The 12,840-nt window shown below is 35.6% G+C and overlaps 1 protein-coding gene across 1 annotated transcript in view; it reads left to right on the top strand.

Moving 5' to 3' along the window:
* CFAP47 (cilia and flagella associated protein 47) overlaps window positions 1-12,840 on the top strand; it is a 271,615-nt gene that overhangs the window by 22,484 nt on the left and 236,291 nt on the right. Inside the window, 6 exon segments of the mRNA XM_050332181.1 lie at window positions 825-947; window positions 2,313-2,444; window positions 3,634-3,711; window positions 4,215-4,349; window positions 4,351-4,360; window positions 5,906-6,000. Coding sequence (XP_050188138.1) covers window positions 825-947; window positions 2,313-2,444; window positions 3,634-3,711; window positions 4,215-4,349; window positions 4,351-4,360; window positions 5,906-6,000 — 573 coding nt within the window.

Raw genomic sequence — 12,840 nt, 5'->3', positions numbered from 1 at the left:
GTTTTGGCTTGCTTAGTTTAGGTAAATAAAGGTTGAGAGGTGATATGACAGTACTTTAGATATAGGTTAAAGGGAAAAAAATCAAGGTATGTGTGGGAAGGTAAGGTTCAGAGTTTCAGGGTAACAACAGGCTCTAATGTAATTTTGTATTGTTATTTGAGCATGGTATCTGAGAATCAGTGTTCTGGATAGTCTTCTAAGCAGTGACATTCAGCTTAGTTTAGTCATTTGTTATCTTATGCTACATGCCAGGGAGTAAGAAAGTCTTCTTTTTCTTTTCACTGCCCTGGCTGCATGCTCTAGGACTTCCATTGGGAACCAAGAAAACTTTACCCTTCTTTTTGACGAGCCTGTTTTTTCTTTTTTTTTTTTTTTTTTTTCAGTAGTTTTTTTTTTCTTCCTCTTGTTTTGAAGCCTTGGAAAGTGACATATGTAAACCAGGATGTGTGTAAATTAGAATATGGGCATTTCTATTGCTATTAATATCTCTGAAGTATCTTGTTCTGATCACACATTTGAAATTAATGGAGCTTGTGCTGTTAAGCTTAATTAAAAGATTTTTATTTGTCTTGTAATTAGTCCAGAAATATCTGTGGGGTTGTGTCTGTTTAATTTGAATCTAGACAAGTACAGTATATTGACTAAATCTTGTCTCACATTTAAGCATTGTTTGTCTATTTGAATACTTGCAATTTATGCATTTTCACAAGTATATTAGCTCTTGATGTAATAAAAAATAGGCTGAATTATTCATTTGTACTTAGGAATATGTTATGGAGTTTGCTTGTTTTCTTTTTTTTTTGTTTGTTTTTCTTTTTTAACAGTTTGGTGCTACTAAAGTTCAGTTTGTGACACAAAGTATATCCTTCATTCATAGTCCAATGGGTTTGTCTACTTGTAAGACAGCCATTCTTCAAAACACAGGACGCAACCATGCATACTTCCAAGTAAGCTAAAAATATTTCTAGCACCTTTAATTCCTTGGGGTGGGGAGCAGGAGGGAGTTAGTTTTATCAGATCATGTTATGGTGGTGTGTTCTTGGTTATTAAATATGCACCTACTTAAGTTTTTTGTCTGTTTTCTGAAGAAACGAGATTTATGTGAACAGGAATTCTGTCCCTCTGTGAAATTGGATGGACCAACAAACAAGCAAAGTGGGGGTGGCCTAAACAATTCTGGCAGCTTCATGAGAGCCAATAGTGAGGGAGGAACCCCATACTGGTGTACTGGTGGAAAAACAGTTACAGCTTGGATATTTTCAAATGTTGAGACACAGAGCAAACTGGCTAGTTAGCCTGTCCACGCTGCCTGCTCAGTCAGGGCATCCCAGACCAGTCACAGCACATGATTATTTTGCTAGACTAACATCTGAGAGGAAGATGGGTTGTTTGGTGGATGGGATAAGGGATGAGATGGATGCCAGAATGGGTAAAGAGACAATACACAGACTAATAGGAAACCTAACCTCATTACTTCTCCTGATCACAGGATAATTGCTGTATTTATTTAGTGAAGCAAAATAATTTTCACTGAAATCCTCAGAGTTTTTGTTCCTTTGTTATAATGATACTAAGAAACATGATTAATTTATTTTGCTTAGTACCATATTTCTCTGTTTATCAACTGAGCATTGAATAACAAGTATTATTACTACACTCTTGAGAGATGGACCTGAAAGAATAAAATCAGCATAACCAGTAAGGCAAACAAACATACCCAGGCTTTTTAGCCTCCACAATTATTCTTAAACCAAGAAATGGCTGGATAGTCTTGGTTATCATCACTTTTTAAAGCTATACTTTAAAAAGTTGTCTGTTTGGAGTGCATTAGAAGAGAAAAAATTCTGTCTGTCTTTACTAACTGTGGGTAAACTGAATATTTACTCCTCATATAATGGGTTTCTGTGTCCTATATTCTTAATGTGAATGTCAAAAAAGAAGTGATAAATTTATTTGTCACTGAAAAAAAATGCATGTAGAATATTTTGAAGACTTGCTGGATAGCAAGTGTTAATTTTAATATCTTAATGAAAACAACCTGAAAACCAGAATGATAACTTGCCAGTTGGTGGGCAAAGAGTATTTTGTAGTAGAAACTGAGAGTCATCTTTAGAAACCTGTTATTTTATTTTGTTTACCTGCATTTTCCCCCAAACTTCTAAATCAAAATTATCATTATATGCTACGAAGGTTCTCCTTGTAAGAATATAAAATCTTTAAGATAGATGTATTGGTATAAATAAAACAACACCCACCAAAACAAACAAACCCAAACACCTTTTTCAGTCTGTTTCTTGTTTGTGTTTGTGAAGGTTCGTGATTCAAACCCGCTGCCCGGAATGACAATCACCCCCTCTCAAGGAGTGGTACCTGTGGGAGGCATCACTGATCTCAAAATCTCCTTCACTCCCAATGCAAACATGACTTTTGACAAGAATGTGGAGGTACTCTGAACTGGAAGACCTTTGTCTTTTGGGTGTTAAGCTGTATGTTCATGTATGTACATTTTTATGTATCTTGTGGATTTTATCTCTGGTGTTCTAATGCTTTTTAAGGTAAAGTTTTCCGTGCAGGAGATGATAACTGCTATAACCTATTCTGTTACTTTGTCTCAGTCCTGTTAAAAAATACCAAAACAGCCTCTCACTTTGAGCTGATTCATACCATATTACTGACAGGCTGTTGGAACTAACATGTGATTGTCCTTAGGAGATAATGTAAACATATCTGCAGTTTTTGTAATTCATAGAGGGGCAGGATTGGAATACTCCAGGGTCTTTCATTTCTTTACTTCTTTTTGTGGTCTTTTCAGAGATGGATCTTCTAGTAGCTTTGATTTGATAATAGGCATGCAATAAGCATTTAATCATGTTTTGTTTTCTATGTGCCTACTTCCTTTGTCCTTGTTCAGATAAGTGAGGCTGGGAAAAAGGATGCTATCGAGGACCTGAACTTTGTTACTTTTTGTGACTCTGATCCTGGATTCACCATCTTCTGTGGCTGCATATATTATGCTTGTTAAACCTAGTATCCATTTATTTTTTCCATTTTTACAACAGATTTATCATTCCTCAGAACAATAATATCTACTTGCTACCAGCACCTGTCAAGCAATTGTGTCGTAGTATACCTTCTAGTCCTCACAGCTGCTAGATACGGCTTTCTTCTGTTGGGAAAAAAACATGTTCATTCTAGTAATAAAGCCTCCTGCAACATTATTTTTATCTGCAGAAGTGAGGGGGACTGGTCTTTCTTAAAAATTTTGGTTGGTTTTTTTAGTTAGTTTGTCTGGTTTTGTGTTTTTAATTGACAACCAAATCTATCCTCGATGTGGAATGCCAAAAAGACATGATTTGAAGCCACATAACACTGGGATCTGTATATATATGTTCTAGAAAATGAAGGCATTTTTTTACCTCCTCATATTTATAATGGAATTATTTTATATTATAAAAGCAGAGGTTTTTTCATCTTTTCATTACAATTTATACTGAATGTCTCTCTCCACTCTGTATCTGTGGGTTGCTTTGTTTCTCTGTGTTAAACTTTTTTTCATGTAATTGTGACAGATTTGGTGAGATGGTTCTGTTAAAATGACCTTGTCAGCAATCCCACTCTTGTCCTTTCCCTCAGGTAGAAGTGCGAAATGCAGGAACACAAGTGCTTAGGGTTGGTGGATTTGTAGAGGTTGCTGAAATAGCCATGAGTGTGGTAAGTATGAGGAAATTGCAGGAATTGGTAAGATTGATGGAGTGTTTTCATTTTTGCCTATACTAACTTCCTGAGAGAATCATCAAGGAGAAGTTAGGAAGAGACATTAAAAACTAAGTGTACATATAACAGTTGCACCAAATGATAGCTGACAGCTTTAGCTTTTGAACTTGACAATCTGGAATAAGTATGTTAAAAGGGAGAAGTTTTCTTAAGCTAGTTCTAGCAAAGAGTGAAATAAACGAAAAAGTAATCCATTGATCTGTTTACTGAATGATGAAAACTGTCCTGATGGTGTAACTGGACTTAATATTGGATTCTAAACTCTCGTGTTTTATGTCCTGGAAAGATTTTAATGATAAGGGTTATGCAAGACTATTGATTAACCAGTACTGTTATTGTGTTATAAATTGTGGGTCTTGCACAGTTATATTTTTTCCCATTATGTTCAGTTATAAACTTGACTTCACAGTGCTTTGACCCATTTTTCTTTAAACTTACAGGAGCGAGTGGACTTTGGTGGAGTTTATGTTGGTGCTACAAGATCAATTCCATTTTTGCTACAGAACAAAGGACAGTCACGTACAAGAGTGGAATTTGATTTTTCTAAGAATAAGGATTTTAAACTGGATACTGATTGACCATTCAGGTATTTGCTTTTGCTGTATCAGAATTATTGTTAAATAAAGAATGGATAATGCTAAGGGAAAATCTGTCAGACTATTTCTGATAGAAATTTCTGATAGAAATAGTCTGAGATAAGAACACCTAAAGCAATTATTTAAAAAGTGTTGCTTAATATTAATTAAGAGGAGACACTTTGGTTTGCCTGCAAAATGACATTTGCCAAAAATAAGTATATACAAAATGTCAGATTGCCCGTAGATTTTTTTTTTCCCATTTTTTCTGCTATAGTTGCTAAGGTATAATAAATAAAAAAGTTTGAGTAACCTCTCACCAGTTAAAAAAAAAGAAAATTCAAACAAACAAAGCCAAACAACTATATGCATTTTCTATTCATGGACTCATATCCACTGCTTTGACAGTGTTCACCCTTCAGTTAATTCACCTTCAGTATAAGACTCTAGACATTTTCTTCCCGAAGGCACAAGGTGTCTGCAGGTTAATCAGAGGACCTCTGTTCTATATGATGCCCAACTCAGAATGACATTGAGCCAATATGTGGAATTTTATTGCTGTCCTTTTTTTCTTGATAGAACTGGTGCAGATTCTTATCCTTTATTTGTTGTTCCTCGACCCTTTCCTACTTCAGTCATGGCATCTCCTTTGCTGTTCCAACATCATAATTCACAAGAGAATTTTGCAGCTATGCTTACATGGCCTCTTGTCCCTGCAAATTCAAGAAATAAGGGCTCTGCAAGACAGTCTTATAAAATATAGTTGTATCTTTGTGTTGAACTATATGTGGATGATGACAAAAAATGATCTGACAAGGAGAGAGATTTTCTTATCATATGGTGCATTTAAAAGGGAAGGGAAGGTGAGGGCTCTTTGTCAGTAACCTTAATTTGGAAAAGAACTGTAGGACTTCTTACAACAGGCAAGTAACCAGCATGGGAATAGACTCCTTACACATGGTCAGAGTTTGTGCTTGAAATCAAGCAGTGAATACTGATCCTGGTGTTCCCAGACGAATACTGATCTGGGGAGAATGTTATGTTCTTTGTTGGAAACCTGTACTTCTGCCAGTGCCTTCAAATTGGACATGAAAATCTGAAAAATGAAGCAAACCTTATTGGTAAACCTCTGTATTGTAGATTATGCCTAAAAATAATTAAAAAAATTATTATATAATAATTGCATAATAATGTCAGCCAACTATTTTTCTCCCTGTAGTATTCATTTTCATTATATAATTAACTATTTGTGCCTTTCACTTTTATTCAAAGGTAAATGATGCTGTTTGGTTTTGTGTGTGTTTTTTTCCTCTGAAATATTGTGTTCTCACAAATTAATAACTTGAGTTAAAGTTGTTGGTTATTGATACTTCTCAAAATTACCTCCAGAATCCTTATGAGAGATACTATATTCCTTTGTAACTTTGCGAGAATTGTTTACCATGCAAATATGTAGATACTTTATGTTGGAAATCACTTTGAAATACTGCAACTATTACAAAGTTGATATTTCATGCAATAACATCTGTAATTTGATTCTGAATTTTGTTTGGCAGTGATTGAGTGCTGTTCTTCAAAGCCTTATTTGTATGCAGTTAACTTAAAGGAGGAGTCTGCTTTGCAATGCTTCTTGACCTTTATGCCAAAAGAGGTAGGTTTATGGGACAGTGGTGATCATGTTAATTAAAATCATGCTCTGTGATACTTCTGTGGTTGGAGAATAGAGATTTTTAGATGCCAATTTTAGTGTGTGCAATAGTTTTATAATTAGTAACCCAGTTCTCAAGAAAAATAATCTTTATATAATTTAGATGTTTGCATACACAAAGAATATACACTTTCTCAATGACTTAAAAATGGTTTAATTTTATACTGAAATGTCTTACCACACATTCATTAAATCATTCAACAGACCTGCAGCCATTTTCTTTTTTGTAGCTGTTCATGCTTTAACTCTCAGATGACCAAGGGACTGCAAAAGTAGAGGAATTTTATGTGTCATAAAGATTGGCAAAGTTGCTTTCTGATCAAGCTATTTGAGGGAAAAACTATGAGACTTGGAGTTAGTTTTCATTAGAAAATCAGCATTTTATTGGCAGCAACTGTCAATAGAGAGTGCTGTAGCAAATTTTAAATTAAAATGTAGTGAAAAATGCTTTAGAAATAGGGAGTTTTGGGTTTCCACATATTTGCAGAACAACAAACTGAGAGAAAACTTAATCTTTGATAGCATGAACGAGAACAAGCAGCTGGGGATCACTTCTATAGCATATAAGCCCGTTGCATTATCATATCATGCATTTACCTTAGAAAAAGAAATCAATATCATAGACAATGCATCTTGGAAGAGTCACCAGTATTCTATCATATTCTCCCATCATGCTCCCCATCTTCCCAGCACTTCAGTATGGAGGGAATTCCTTTGTTCAAAGCATCATTCAAATAATATTTGTGTATTATAAACTGTGTCTGGTCACACTGTGATTTTCTTCTGTATGCACGTGGAAGCTATTGTGAATAACTGATGAGTGAGTTTGTAGCACATACAGTACTCTGAAATGATTTTTTCAGACAGAACATGAGTCAATAGATTCATTAAAAATTCCTTCTGTCGTATAGCAGGCCTTGAGGTTAAGGGAGATGCAGCAGTTGTCATATCTTTAAGTATCTTGACACTTCTGATGCAACACTCATAGGCAAGGTAGTCAGAATTAAACTAGATTCAGTGTCAGGAATTATGTAATTATTTAGAAAATGGTAGATACAGAATAGATATCATCAGTGACCTATGGTCAAGCTGGAAAGAAACTCAGCAGGGGAAAATGCTGACATTTTCATTTAAGTAGGAAGGGTCAATAATAGAAATGCAAGAGTAGTTCATGCTGTTGGAGTAATTTTCCTGGGGCACCTTATACCTTGTAGCCAACTAGTAAGTGTTGCTTTAGGTAAATGTCTTTATTTCAGTTCTCCCTTCTCTCCACGTACTCTCAGTGTTTCTGTCTCCCTTTGCCCTTGGGGCTGGGTAAGCTGGGTGCCACCAGGGCTTCCCTTCTGCTTCCCGTGTGTTATTGCCTGCCTGTCAGGGGGCAGCTTCTTGCAGGGCAAGACATACCCAAGGGCACTTAGAGCTCACAGCCCACTGGTACTCACAAATGAGCATCATGAGTTAGTGCAGCCCTGTGGTAGTTGGCAGCAAGAGCACTGACTGGTGTTAAATGAAGTTGCCCAGTATGATGTGACTGTAGGAAGCATCTGGAAGTGTATGTACCCCCCAGGATGCTGTAGCTTTTCTTTCATTTAACTCCTGCAAAGTGGAATAGTAATAAAAAGCATAGTTCTGTTAAGAAAGTGGTCCAGGTACCAGCATCTCTTATTGTGATCAGAAACTCTCAGTAGTTACTGATTCTTAAAACATTCCCCTTTGGATCTCAGTTCTTTACCATTCTGTCTCATTTACATTCCCTCCTTTTCTCACCAGATTTCTTCCTTCACTTCCCTGACTTTCCAGTCTTGAAAAAAAGTCTAATCTCTCTATTTTGAGCTTCCCCTATTCAGGTTTCACAGTTCCAAGTGCTGTTTTCTGCCTCTGCACTTGAGCAGCTGTTTCTCTGATTTCATCACTGTTTTTTTTTAACAACTACTCTTACCCAGCTTACCTCCCAGCTGCTACAAACCTTCTGTATCCCATCAGGTTGCATTCTTTTCTGTCTGCCTTCTGGTTTTACTAAAACTTCCTGCTGTTGTAGTCATTACTGACAACCATACCCTATAAACCAATAAAACCCCACTCTGCTGATGTTTACTGGTAAGAAAGCAGAGACATGAACTAAGGAAAAGTTAGAACAAAATAATTCAGAAGCTTTGATTAAAAAAAAATCAAAAACCCCATGAAATTATTTTAATGTAGTTTAAAAATTTATTAAAATGACTTGAATTATTGATATAAGGTTTTAAGTAATTTAGTCTTGAATGGAATCTTGAATTCTCCTGCTAAAAATCAACTAGGCAGTGACTTTTGTTCAGCCTCAAAAACCTTCAGATCAACAAATGAAGTGAATATATAGGAGCTCTGAATAGCTTCTGCAGTTCTCACTAAAATGAAGAATGTACAAATACATGTGAAATCAAAAGATGCTCTTAGAGATGAAGTGTCTTGGCATGCTTAAAAAATAGATCTTAAAAAATTCTGAGACAGTTTTTTCAGTATTCTAAGTGTTAAATGGAGTCAATGCATTATAGATGAGGCTGGGATGCTGCTCAGACACGGCGTGGCTGTGCCCCCTGTTATTCCAGTGTCTCAGAAGGTGTTGGAGGTGACAGAGCTCTCTGCCTCCGTGGAGAGAGTTTAACCTTGGTGTTTGTTGACTGTGAAAGTCAGAACTGTCAATGAAAACAGAATACAAAATAAATACATAAATAGGTGAGCTAGCCAATACTTCTGAATATCCTATTTATATACAGGTTGTGTGCTTCTTTCTTCTCTGTTCTGATATAACTTTATTTGAGAGACACTTCAGTTATGTTTTAGGGTTTTTTTCAGTGAAGTATAAGGAGGTTCAGCCACCTGAACATGTGATTGGCTATGCTGGGTTCTCATTTCAGATTACAAAAAACCCCAACCAAACCAAACAAAAAAATACCAACAGCCCATGACTATCTGGCCAAAGATCTGTTGTAGCTTCCTCCTCCCTATCCAGATCCAGAGCTAAGCATCATGACTAATATTATTTATTGTCAGATTGCTGGCAGTGACTACTTCAGAACTGAATTTTAAATCATGCTGTTCATAAAGCACAGAAACATATCTTTTCTGACCAAGCTCTCCTGCAAGTTACCTGCCCAGGTAACAGTGGGGAGCACCTCATTCCTTCAGTTTTATGTGAGGGAAGCAGGCAGCATGTGGTCACTTTGTTCCTCAAATGCTGCTGTGCTTCTCCAGGCAGGATGATCCCCCTGCAGCAGTTTGCTTTGCTAAGGAAAGCAAAGTGCAGGAGTGTACTGCTTTAGAACACCACTTTTTTTTTTTTTTTTAATTTTTTTTTTTATTTTTGAACTCTACTGGAAAATAACAAATTCCAACATCTTGGAAAAAGGACAAAATACACAGCTGTGTAATAATGAAGCCTATGAGGGCCTTTGATTGAGACAAATAGAACAAGTCACACCTGTCAGAACTTATTGCCTAAGCTTGTGCTAGAGAAGTGACAGGTGTTTTGGTGGGGTGTTTTTGTCCTTTTAAATGACTTTTTTTTTTTTTCTTAATGAGAGAACAGATTTGTGGTATAAGAAATGAATTCTATGGAAAATCTGCAGCTGTGGAATTACAGGGTGTTGCCTGTGCGTCGTCTTTGACCATATACAAGAGGAAGATTTAGTTGTGTTCTAGAGTTTTGAATGATGGCTTTGAACACCAGTTACATTATTCATTGGGGAAGCTACTTATCTGTGATATAAACCTGGGGAACTTAGGCTGCATGAAAGATTTCAGTATGGTTTAAGGAAAATCTGAGGGAAGGCTGGGAATGTATATTGGATTCAGTTGCAGGACATAAACCCTTAGTTTTGCCATTAGGTTTAAATTTGAATCAAACTGATTTTTTCTAATGTACATTACATTTTCTCTCCTTATATCACTGCTGAATTTGTGTGTTGTTAGTGATATAAATAAAGGAACTTTAGAGTCAGCCTTTACACAAATGCTTGAAGATCTTTGAACAATGTGCATGTTATTATATGATAAATACATCTTTTACAGATGTTTTAATTTAATTTTAAGTAATAAATTAGCTTAATGATTTACTTGCAATTCCCTCTGAAGTTGTACTGTGAAAGAAAGTATTGTAATTTTAAGGGGATGTCATGTATTCTTTGTGCTAAGTAAAGTATATAAGTTCTGGATTTGACAGCAAATTTTTTTTCAACCTTGAGAACATATGCTCAATTGGAATAATAGTTAAAAGTTGTATTTTATGCCTTATGACTACATTATTGCACTGGAGTGCTCAGTAAAGATAGAAATTAAGTAACCACTTTGAAAGTGTTTTCTGAAAATAACCTCATCGTTTTTCCTACCCTCAACTTGACAACTGTGATTGAGTTTATTTATTTTTTATCCATGAATTTTATATAAAATACTGTTTTGCTTGTCATGTTTTCTGGGGTTGTTTCCCCCCCCTTTTTTTTTTTCCTTATACCAAGTATTTAGAGTTGAGGCAGGAAGCCATTCAGGTGTGTTTACTCTTCAGTGTTGAGCTTAGAGCTACCACACTCTTGGTATCAAACCTGTTTCATACATTCAAATGTATTTTAAAATACCATCTAAATAAAGCTTTTAAAGGAATGTGATTTTATTTAAAGAATTGTTAACTTCTAGTGGCAGCCTAATCAAGCATCTTTTTTCTGGCATCCTTTGGAGATGTTCTATGTGAACATGTAACAAACAGCTCCTTTGTCTCATGTGATTGCTCTTTCTAAAGTTTCTTTTGAAGTATTTTAATTGCTAAGACTAACACTTTGTAGATAATGCCTCCTTTTCAATCAACGTGCATAATTAGTGTACATCAGGACAGGAAAAATGTTTTCTTATGATGACATAAACGAACATGAGTGTCTGTGAAAGAACTCTCCCTGTGCTCTTTGCTTCCTGCCCCTCCTGTATTCCCTGGCGTGCGAAGTTAAATGCAGCTTCAGGAAAATATCTCAGTAGATAAGTAACTATAAAGTATTCATAGATTATCTAAAAAGCAAGTGCAAACCAAGTAATAGTCTAAGGATTTATTATTTTAAATACTGGTAATTAGTTTTGTAATTATATAATCTTACAAAAGAATTTTCTATTATGATGTTGGTGAAATGAAAAATGAATCATAAAGAGTTTTTTTGTATAAAAAGAAACATAATGATTCTACTTGCAAAGTGAAGTCCTAATAATTGAAATAAATTTTTAATTCTGTTTCAAGCCATGTGTGTATGTGTATGAATTACAATATTATTTCTAGTTATGTAGTTTTTAAAGGATTTTTCATTTGTAATATAGGTTAGCTAATGTGCAGTTAATTAGGCAAAGATATGTGTGAATAAAATAAAAGCTACGATTTGTTCTCAATTATATAAATTTATTTCTATGAGTTGTATTGGCTCTGAATTTGCACCATTGTACTTCATAGCCAGTGTAGGTGTTCAGTGAACATCAGGTTCTGTGTGTAGTGAACTGAGGGTCTTACACATATTTTGTTTGCCAGTTACTACCAAATAAAACCCTTGTTGCATAGTAAGACTAAACCAAATTTTCCCTATAGTTGGCATGAAAAGCAGGTTTTGAATAGCTGCTTTGGGAGAGGGATAAAAGGATTCCACCTTCTGTTGTCTGATCTAACCATACCAGTGTTGATGAAGAGCAATTGCAGTTCTAGACTGCACTCTTTTGCATTGCCAATGCTGCCATGATATCTGTTGCAGACTAAGCATCTTAATCTCACTAAACTTTAAAAATTCAGTGTAATTACAAGAACATATTTTGAAGATGTAAATTGATGAAGTATTTTATATGGATTACTGGAGATACTGAAAATAGAAGAGTAAATCAAATCAGGAGATTTTTACTCACTCTTCGTTTATGACTTATCTTGAGCATTAGTTACTAAGAAATCTTAAATGGTGTCCCTCATGTTAACTTTGAAAAGCCAATTCTATGTTACAAAATCCAATCATTACCAGATATGAAGTATCAACATAAAAAAAAGAGACTGTGGCTACAAAAACTTGCTCTCATCCTATCCATGCCTTCCTTTAGCTAAGCACAAACAGACAAAATGTTCCACAAGGCTCACCTCGCTCACCAGGAGTGAGTAATTGTGTGTTACAAACCCTGCTGGAACTCCACACACTCTGAGTGCTGTGTGCTTGCTTCTCTCTATCTAAGCTCCGTGTCGATTCTGTTACAGATGGATATGTGCCTCATGTCCTGGCTTAGCACAGTTTTGTTTTTCTTTCCTCTCATTTATGTATTCTACTTGGTACCACAGACGTGAGAGTGATGCACTATTTTGTGCAGTTTTTGAAAGCTTTTAAACGATTCACTAATTCTTTATATGGCTGGTTTTACTGCATCTTCTTAAGCAACATGAAGATTTTATAAGCCTGAGTCCTTTCTGGAGATTTCAGTGACCTTCAAGGAGAAAAAAGAATCTGAAGGACTCTTAACAGTGGTTTCAGTGCAGAAGTTTTGGTGGTTTTTTTTTTTCTGTTATCTTTATTATGGTTATCTGTACCTTTTGTCTGGAGCACGTATTACTTTAGTGCATTGATCCTTGGAAAGACAGAGTAAGAGGCAAGAAATGCCTCTTTGAAAGGGCATTGTGAAATAAATTTGGCCTCTTGGATGCACTGTCTGTCACAATAGAGGATTCTGTACAAAACATGCCATTTTTAAGTTCTAAACCCTACTTACTTGAGGATGTGATTGCACAGATAAAATGAGGATCAAAACCGC

The sequence above is a fragment of the Myiozetetes cayanensis genome, unplaced genomic scaffold (assembly GCF_022539395.1).
Source record: "Myiozetetes cayanensis isolate MyiCay16 unplaced genomic scaffold, myiCay2020 scf5-8, whole genome shotgun sequence".
Taxonomy (NCBI): domain Eukaryota; kingdom Metazoa; phylum Chordata; class Aves; order Passeriformes; family Tyrannidae; genus Myiozetetes; species Myiozetetes cayanensis.
Note: the sequence above shows the minus strand (reverse complement) of the source record. Positions and strands in the feature narration are given on the sequence as shown.